The sequence below is a fragment of the Bubalus bubalis genome, chromosome 3, assembly GCF_019923935.1.
Source record: "Bubalus bubalis isolate 160015118507 breed Murrah chromosome 3, NDDB_SH_1, whole genome shotgun sequence".
In the NCBI taxonomy this organism is placed as follows: Eukaryota; Metazoa; Chordata; class Mammalia; order Artiodactyla; family Bovidae; genus Bubalus; species Bubalus bubalis.
In genome coordinates this window covers 21,289,304-21,299,001 of record NC_059159.1, presented here as the reverse complement: position 1 = coordinate 21,299,001, position 9,698 = coordinate 21,289,304, and the positions used below count along the sequence as shown (strand labels likewise).

Sequence of the window (9,698 nt, the reverse complement as noted above, 5' to 3'; positions counted from 1 at the left end):
TGACAGTATTTTCCCTCCCTCATCTCTATTGTAAGCTCCAGGTTGGAAGGAATATTTGTCTCTTTTTTCATTGAACAGTGTCTCACATGTAAGGAATTTAATATCTATTTACCCAATAAACATGGCTGCATGAATGATATGAGAATCAGAATGGTTATATGGCTTAGGCAGGCCTGAAAGCAGTGAAAATCCAACTATTGTTAAAACATGGGACTCTAGAAGCCCATGTGTGCAATGATAAAACAGGGGTTGTCTAGTTTCTTCTAACTGTACTGGAGAACTTATAGAAAGAGTAATATATCAGATTCCTAAGATCCGAACTCTATGGATTGTCAGAAAGTGGAGATTTCCATGAATATACTGAAAAGATCTCTTATTTCTTGTACTTATAAGGCTGAAGTAGCTAATAGTTCACCTTAAGGTTGGTTTCTCCAAGTTGCCAAACCACAGCATCAACTGAAATCACAGTCTTGTCAAGACTCTTATGTAAACTTTAGACCATTGATCAGTAAAGAAGGGCACACACAGACCTGGAAATCTGGAGATTCAAAATCATTAGAAGCCTGGAGGCACAGACTCTGGACTGAGCCTCTGGGAATGGCTCCCACATTAACACCACATAATCAGCCCCCAAAGGAACTCTTGGTCTGCTACAATAAGTGCCCTAGAACCATATCATAACAGGTAGATCTATGCCAACAAAAAAATACTTCCTCCAGATCTCTCTCCGCTCAACTCATGTCCTACAGAATAGCATCTGATCATAAAAACTCAAACTATATCTAGATTCATACCTGTAAGGGATTGTGGGAAAGGTAGGTTAAAGATCATTGTGGTGCTCGGGCTTCTCACTGTGGTGTCTTCTCTTGTTTCAGAGCACAGGCTCTAGGTGTGTGGGCTTCAATAGTTTCAGCACGTGGGCTACAGGGCGCAGGCTCAGTAGTTGTGGTTCATGGACTTAGTTGCTCGGCAGCATGTAGAATCTTCCCAGACCAGGAATCAAATCTGTCCCCTGAATCAGCAGGCAGATTCTCATCTACTGTGCCACCAGTGGACAAGAATTCCAAACTCTCTGCTTTTTTAAGAGCTTATGTGATTACATCTGAGGCTTCCCCGATTTCTAAGCAGGTAAAGAATCTACCTGCAATGCAGGAGATGTGGATTTGATCCCTGGGTTGGGAAGATCCCCTGGAGGAGAGCATGACAACCCATTCCAGTATTCTTACCTGGAGAATCCCATGGACAGAGGAGTTTGGTGGGCTACAGCCCACAGGGTCGCTAAGAGTCAGACACAACTGAATCAACTTAGCTCACATGCATGCACGTGACTATGTCCAGCTCAGTGTCTAATCTCTCTATCTTAAGGCCCAAACAGTAGAGACTTCTCCAAAATCCCTTCACAGCAGCCCTTAGGTTTGAATTGTTGGTTGAATAACTGGGATCATCTTTAAATTCGGCCAACTGTAAGGGCTATGCTTCATCCTCTTGAATCTAGGCAAAACTGTGAGCAGAAGTGACACTGCATGCCTTTTTGTGCTGTGCTCCATCACTCAGTCATGTCTGACTCTTTGCGACCCTGTGGACTATAGCCCGTCAGGCTCCTCTGCCCATGGAATGTTCCAGGCAAGATACTGGAGAGAGTAGCTATTTCATACTCCAGAGGATCTTTCCAAGCCAGTTTCGAACCCTCATCTCTTGCATCTCCTGCGTGGATTCTTTACAAATAGCACCGCCTGGGAAGCCCAGTCTAGGCAATGAAGCAAAACAGCTTCTTCCTGGTTCTTTCTTGCTTAGGACATATATCTTGGGAGCCCTGAGCCAGTGTGTAAGAAGTCTGTCTGCTCTGAGGCTGCTCTGCTCCAGGGATCACACTAGGAGTCTCCATACAGAGATGTCAAGGAGCCTCTGCAGGGCCAGCCCCCAGGTTTGAGTCTTTCCAGCTCAGGGGCCAAACATGAGTGAGCAAGACTTCAGATGCTTCTAGCCCAAACCTGTGAGACAGGATAATACCCAGCAAAGCAGAAGTGTGCTGTTCCCACCAAGTCCCAAATCAACATTGTTCTTTTAAGGCTCTAAGCTTCAGGGAGGTTTGATACACAGCTGTAGCATCTGAAACACAGGCTGAGGAGTCTGTCTGTCCCTAGTCATAACCCTTGGAGAACATTGCCAGCTGCTGTCTTATGGAATAGTCCTCACCTTGCCTTGGAGCGCTTGATCTGTGCCTTTATGCTTCACCATCTGTGAAATCTTCTGAAGCAAAAGCCACCTCATTTTTGTCTTGTTTCCCTCTGTAACTAACTTATGATCTGCTGAGAGACTGTGGCAGATGGTTTGCAAAAACTTGCCCCAGGGACTTCCTTGGTAGTGCAGTGGGTAAGACTCTGCATTCCCAAAGCAGGTTCGATCCCTGGTCAGAGAGCTGGACCCCACATGCTGCAACTAAAGATCCTGCATATCACAACGAAGATTGAAAATCCTGCATGCCACCATTAAGACCCGGCACGGCCAAAAAAATTAATTAATTAGCATTTTTAAAAACTGGCCCACTATTGCCCTCCCTCTACCCATACTCTTGCCATGTGATTTTCCAGCTTCTCTCATCAAGAGGAGTCTATTTCCCCTGCTTTTGAATCTGTGACTTGCTTTGGCCAACAGCCTAAGTGACCACTCAGAGCCTAAGCCTCAAGAGGCCTTGACCATCTATCTCTGTGCATTCCCTTGGAACACTTGCTTGAGCCAGCTGGCTGGAAGAAGAGAGCCATGTGACCCTTTCACTCCCAACCAGCATGCAGCCAAGCCCCAGAGGCAGAGCTGCCTAGCTGACTTGGGGCTGACCACAGATGTTTAAAGGAAAACAGAATTCCCCAGTCCAAACTGTCAACTGTGAAATCACGGGCTGAGTAAATGATCGTGATTTTAAGCCACCAAATTATGGATTGCTTTGTTGCAAGTAGAAGTTAGCTGATAGAAAAGCTAACCAATACTCTGCAGGTGGATTCCTTTGATTCTCCCTTCACCTCCTTTCTGCCCCTTATCAATCCCAAGGAACAAATGAGTCAAAGTCCAGGTTTTATTTGCAACAGGAAAGCTTTATTGGGAAATTAAGATAAGGCAGGGAATGGGGTCATCCCCAAACCAGACAGAGGGAGAGAGGTCTCCCCAACCCTCCCAGAGGAGGGAGCCAATGGACAGCCAGAGGCACACATGCCCAGTGAGCCCCGTCCCAAATGGGTCTTGGGGCTTGTTGCCAGCTGTTCCCAGTGTTACAATGCAATGAGCAGGCTTTATCCAGAGTCTGCCCATCTGGGGGATGTCCAGCTGGGGTGGGGCCAGGAAAGTTTGCAGGGGCTCTAGTATCGTGTCTGGTGGCCTGTGGAGAGACAGAAGAGTGGTGAGAGTGAGAAGAGAGGACTTAGAACAAGAGACAGAGAGACTGGAACTTGGAGGAAAACGGGCAAATGGGGAGCAAGGAGACGGGAGCTCAAAGAGCTGGAGAATCCTGAGATGGAGGGATCCTCCAGTCCTAGTGGCCCCCATCCAATTCCCAAAGCTCTGCTGTAACAGCTGGCAGGTGCTCTCCCATTTCTGAGGATGGTGGCTCAGGAGGCAGCCCCGTCCTCCATCCAGCAGTTTTTGTTAGTAGATCTCTTGCATGTTAAGGGGAAGATGGCCCCAGCCTCTGCCCGTAGATGCACATCCATGGCCCTGCAGTGCCACCCAACACACAAAACCACCCTCCAGAGAAGGGCAGCTCCCAGGTACCTCTGAGCTGAGCATTGCCAGTCATGTTACCCAGCCTTTTGCTACAATTTCATACTAGATTTCTGTTTTACAAGATTCAACATGTACAAGGGGACTGTCTCTGACCTAGAGACCGCTTCATCTGTTTGACTCTTTCTTGCACTTAGACTATTATCTTTGATATATGCTCCTTTGGACAGTGTCATCGTATAACTGGCTTGTACAACCCAACCACTGACTACAACACTTGAGACTCTTTTCTGCCTGCACTGTTGCTGACCCAGGTGTCCCCATCCTCATGATGATGAAAAGTACTGGCTGTGGAGCCCCACAGAGCTGATCTCTCATTTATGAGTTGTTTGACCTTGAGCAAGAGATAAGGAACCTCATTTTCCTTATCTCTAAAATGGGGATAATAACAATGTCCACCTCATGGGGTGTGGAGAGAAATAGACAAAATAATACTCCACCTCCAACTCATCTCCTAGGCTATTGAGACTTAAGTCACATGCAGATGTGATCCCAGCCTCACTTGAGACTCTGTCCAAAATAATGATCAGATCAGAAACAAGGGCAAGTCTATGGCACTCACTGGAGATCTCCCTAAAGTCTCACTCTGTTTAGAGTATGTATTCCCTAGAGAGGCTCAAAGATATTTAAACGGTGGTGCCTTGACAGCTGACACCTACGCCTCCCCACCCTCAACCTTAGAGTTGCCCCTTACCTTGTATGTCAGAGCCACCAGATTTTGAGGAATAGGACTGGGGCTGGGATGTCCTTCCACTTCCTTCTTCACAGCTGCCCCCACTTCCTCCTCCAGAGCTACTTCCTCCACCAGAGCTGCCCCCACTTCCTCCTCCACAACTGCCTCCACTTCCTCCCCTGGATCCTCTTCCATAACTGCTTCCACCTCCACTTCTTTTGCTGTTTCCAAAGCCTGTTTGTCCACCTCCATGAGATTCACTGAGAAGCAAAGAAAGCACAGAGATAAAACAGGTGACCCCATACATATATATACATATACAAGGATGAACCTGGAGAGAAGACCTAAATTGAGTCCTCCTAAGTCTTCCTCCAGCAAGGCAGAGGACAGAGGCTGGGCTGGCACCACAGCTGGGAGGGGAGGGACTTCCTCTCCCTGGAGCAGGGAGCGATCCCTTCTCTCATTGTTACCATCTTCCTTTCTCAAAGCCCAAAGGCCCTGAGGTTCCCCTCTTGGGATGAAGAAATCCTCAGCCCATCAGACCCTTGTGTACAGGAACTTTCCCAACTGCTGTATCCAGAAGAACAGAAGTAGCATCAGGGGTTTAGAACTTCCTAGGAGTGCCACAAAAGCCCGGGATACATACAAATCCTCCTGGCCACCCTCAAGGAGGCTGCAGTAGGTCTTGATTTCCTGCTCCAGCCGCATCTTGGTGCTGAGCAGAAGGCTGTATTCCTGACTCTGGCACTCAATCTCTGCCCGAATGTCAATGAGCTTGCCCTCCAGGATACTGATCTGACCCTGGATCTGCTGCAATTGGCCAGAGTAGCGGTTCTCCGTATCTTCCAAGGACTTTTCCAGAGCCGATTTCTAGGGGCAGAGAAGCCACTGAGAAGGATGCTACCTCATAGCTGGATTCCCCTTCCTGTCCCTGGGGATCATGTGCAGCTTCCTGTGCCCCACCCAGGCAGAGGATCCAGAGCCTGGCTACCAACCATGCTGAACTGAGACTGCAGCTCAATCTCCAACTCTTGGACGGTGTGCCGAAGCTTGGTCACCTCCTTGTTGCTGGACTCCACCTCCTGGCTACAGGTTGTCACTTCTTGCTCAATCTGTCTCATCTGAAACACAAAAGCTCATTCAGCAGCTCACCGAATGGGGAAGATTCTTCCCCACTGGTCAGCACCTTCACCTCCAGGACCAAGACTGAGCCAAAGTCAAAAACAAGTCATCTTGAGTTCTGGGTCCCTCCAGCCAGCCACGTTGTCAGTTTCTCTCAATTCTCTGTTTCTCAGTTTCTCTGTCAGTATGTCTCAGCAGGCTTTAAGACTCTTCACACTTTGCCCTTAAATCAATTTTTAACTTCATTTCAAAGTGCCACCCAAATACATGCATACACATGTACACACTACAAATCATGTCCTCATGTGTCACCCTCTACACTAGGTACTGGAGACCCAGGAGGAAGGGAGTCATCAGGAGCTCAGTGTAGGGCAAGGGGCACACTGGGTACCTCCACTAGAGCCTGAAACACATAGCCTTATGTAAGCTCTTCATGCTCTCCCTTTGTTCACACATGTAATAAACTCTGAGCTTCTGCAGGACAGTGATCCTCTGTGGCTCATCTATGTGACATCAGCACTTCACATGAAACCTGGCACTGGGAAATTACTTGATAATTACACTTGTGGGCAGTGAATGCATGGGAAGAAGAATGACTGAGAAGCACATGTAGACTCAGAGATGGAGGGGTGGGTGGAAAGGACACGTAGACGGAGGGAGAGAAGGTTGAATCAGTGTCCCGCTCTGCTCACCTGAGTCTCGTATTGCTGCTCAATGTCACTTCGGTTCTTAGCACTGAGCTTCTCATAGTCCTCACGCATTTCATTGAGGATCTTAGTGAGATCCACGCCAGGGGTAGCATTCATCTCCACACTGACATCCCCGGTGCTCTGCCCACACAACTGGCTCATCTCCTACCGGGAAGAAGGGGATATGAGGTCAGGGCGGGATGGGATCCTCTCCATCACCTTTCAGCCCTCTCCTGCTCCTCCTGGGGTGCAAAAATGGGATGGGACACAGTTGAGAAGTCAAAGCCTAACCACCACCATAGATTGGGCATGCATGTCCTCCTCGAGAGTAACGGAGCGGGTGTCTTCCATGCAATGGCCCAAAGCTCCTATCCATCCCCGATTATCCCTGAACTTCTATTCCTCCCTCTCCCCAACGAGCCACAAGTAGCCAAGACCCTACTTCCTCATGATTCTTCTTGAGGGCCACCAGCTCCTCCTGCAGAGATTCACACTGCATCTCCAGGTCAGACTTCTGTATGGTTAGATCATCCAGCACCTTTCGCAGACCATTGATGTCAGCCTCCACTGCTTGTCGCAGGCTCTGCTCCACCTCAAACCTGCAGACCAGTCAGGGGTAGGGCATGAGCCAGAGGTCACCGGCCCCCACAGGGAGCTCCAGAGCACTAGGGGCTGGAGGAAGGATGGACGACAGGAGAAGGAGGACAAGTAGGACTCACTTCATCCTGAAGTCATCCATGGTCATGCGACTGTTGTCAATGTCCACTAAAATCTTGTTGTTTTCCACCGTGATCTGCACAATCTAAAAAAGAGGAGATGGCACAGAACCTAGGCACCCCTGCTATGACCCTCTTCTGGGAGACAAAAGCCTAAGCAAAGCCACAGGAGATGAGGAGCTCCTCCAGGAAGATGCTCAAGAGGCAGGAGGGGCTTCCAAAGCTGGTATGTGGCACAGACCCATCAAAGACTTCAGCAAGGATGTTCAGTGTGGCCTTCATTCATTCATTCAACAAATATTTTAATATCTACTACAAAGGACACTGTGCAAGTTAGAGATCAATGAAATACAGCTCCTCAAGGAGCTTGGTTGACTGCCAAGACCAGAATATCCTAGAAGAGTTCAAGGAAAAGACAGCTGATTTATGGTTACAGGAGATTAAGAAAGGCTTCAGGAAGGAGGTGGCAATTGAAGTGATCTCTGAAGGATGACTGAGGAAGAGGTTTGGGATAGAATAAACAAGATATCCAGAGGCTGTTCATCAGAAGGTGTGAAGGCAAGGGAAACAGGTGGGAACAGCAAATTAGCTAGATTATGAGCTCCTCAAGGGCAGAGACCACGCCTGAGACATTACTATGCTTGCCCAGAGCAACACTGAGAGTACTCAACCTCTAAGTTGAGTGGATAGATGGACATGTGGCTGGCTGGATGGATGGATGGGTGGATAGATGGATCAATGGATGGATAGATGATGTCTACCCCCAGAGTTCTAGAACCTCTCCATGCTTTGACCAGCTAGAATGCATATCTGGGTCCAAGCAAACTGGAAAAACCAAGACAGGTCCCTAGAAGAGCCCAGAAAAAGCAAGAAGGGGGAGAAAAGATGTCTAGTTTTCTTTACTAGAAAGCTTTGAACTCTCAGGGGCTAAGAGAAGAGACAGGCACAGATGGCCCTCTCTCATGCACCATATGCCCGCCTGTTTTGGATAGCAGCACTCTTATCTCTTTTGTTTTCCCCAAGATTACAGAAATTTTACACCAACAGGTGCCTAAGAGCTAGTCTTCCCACTCTCTTTATTAAATGGAAAGGAGAATAGGCCTGCAGAGGGCATCAGGCTTCCCAAGGTCACACAGTGATTGGTGGCAGATCCAGGAACAAGTTGCCCCGTTGCTATGCTCCCTCCACGCTACCTCTGCATGCCCGACATGAGCCAGGCCAAGAACTGTTTCTGATAAAAGTTCAAGTTTCCATGGAGTCTAAAATACAATACTGTGAAGCATAAAGAGGATCACAGACATAGAAAACAGACCCAGTGGTTGCCAAGGGGGAGGGGGATGAGGCAGGGATGGAGTGAGAGGATGGGGTTAGCAGATGTAAGCTTTTATATACAGAAAGGATAAACAAAAAGGTCTTACTGGATAGCACAAACTATATTCAATAGCCTATGATAAACCATGAAGGAAAAGAATATTTTAAAAAGGAATGTACATATGTATATATAACTGAATCCCTTTGCCATAGAGCAGTAATTAACACAACATTGTAAATCAGCTATATCTCAATTAAAAAATTCTTTTTGAAGTTAAAGTTTGCAAAAGATGGATTCTCTGGCTATCATCTAAGTTAGAGTCCAGCATCTTGCCTTCACAAGGGAAATAAAGCATGTGAGTGAGTGTACCTATAGGTGTGAGAGACAGACAGACAGAGTTTTGAGTTTCCCCGGCCTACCTGGTTCTTCAGATCTTCGATGGTGTCATAATAGCAAGAGTAATCCTTCTTGACATTCTTGGGCCCCTGCCTATCATACCAGTCCTGGATCTTAGTCTCTAGGTCAGCATTTTCCTTCTCTAGTTTCTGCACCTTATCCAAGTAGGAGGCCAGTCGGCTGTTAAGATCCTGCATGGTGGTCTTCTCATCAGCAGGCAGGATGCCAGAGTCTCCACCTCCAACAGCACCCCCAAAGCCCCCAGCAGCACCGCCAATGCCACCCCCAAGGCCCCAAAGCCCCCCAGAGCCTCCAACACCACCACCAATGCAACCCCCAAGGCCTCCAGTAAAACTCCCAACACTAAAACTGCCCCCAGCCCCTCTGCCATAACTGGAGCTGAAGCTACCACCGCCTCCCCTCCCACAGGCCCCGGAGCTCCCCACGACATAGCTGCTGGTCGAGCTGAATCGGCTCCCTCCTCCTCCAGCTGCCAAGGAGCTGAAGCGGCTTGAGGAGGACCTAGTGCTGCCCCCACAACCCCCGCCGCCTCCGCCACTCCTGCAGCTCCTGCTGGACAAAGAGAACTGTCTGCAACTCATGGCGCTGCCCAAGGATGAAAGCAGTCGTAGCAGTGCTGTGGGCTCTGGAGCCAGGATGCAGAGCTGCCTACTTATACCTCCGGTGGATGGTGGCACGCCTGGGTGTGCCCGCTGTCTGCCCCAGTTGCCCCCAGACAGACTCCAAAGGAGGTCTGGGATTCGGGAGGTGGCCGGGCTGCCCCAAGCCACCCCAGGCTCAGCGTCCTTTGGTGACTGCCTGAAGGCAGCCCAGCCTCTCTCCATTGTGTGGGGTAATTTGATGACGTTAGGATGTCCAGGGCACCATAAATCAGTTCTGCTGCCAAGGGGGTGACCTAGATCCCAGAGTTTGATCTCCACTGGCCTAACAGCAGTTCTGAGACTTAATCCCTCTGCAATAGAAATCCCCAGAACAGTCACCTCAACTATTGATGATCA

The 9,698-nt window shown here is 48.7% G+C and overlaps 1 protein-coding gene across 1 annotated transcript; it reads right to left on the bottom strand.

Moving 5' to 3' along the window:
* Nucleotides 1-3,068: 3,068 nt before the first annotated feature.
* KRT9 (keratin 9) lies at nt 3,069-9,281 on the bottom strand. Its single transcript, XM_006041495.4, has 8 exons — nt 8,703-9,281; nt 6,975-7,057; nt 6,698-6,854; nt 6,259-6,420; nt 5,440-5,565; nt 5,091-5,314; nt 4,466-4,704; nt 3,069-3,370 (listed from the first exon to the last, which is right to left on the bottom strand). The coding sequence occupies exons 1-8, from the start codon at nt 9,279-9,281 to the stop codon at nt 3,351-3,353; spliced, it is 1,590 nt and encodes a 529-aa protein (XP_006041557.3). The 3' UTR covers nt 3,069-3,350.
* Between the last annotated feature and the right edge of the window lie 417 nt (nt 9,282-9,698).

Bases quoted from the DNA above. Each gene is read 5' to 3' on its own strand.
- KRT9 (XM_006041495.4), bottom strand. From the start codon at position 9,281: ATGAGTTGCAGACAGTTCTCTTTGTCCAGCAGGAGCTGCAGGAGTGGC. The intron at 6,421-6,697 runs GTAGGGTCTTGG...TCTTCCCGGTAG, and splicing joins TCAAGAAGAATCATGAGGAA to GAGATGAGCCAGTTGTGTGG. The intron at 4,705-5,090 runs GTATGTATCCCG...TTTGCTTCTCAG, and splicing joins GAGGGTGGCCAGGAGGATTT to TGAATCTCATGGAGGTGGAC.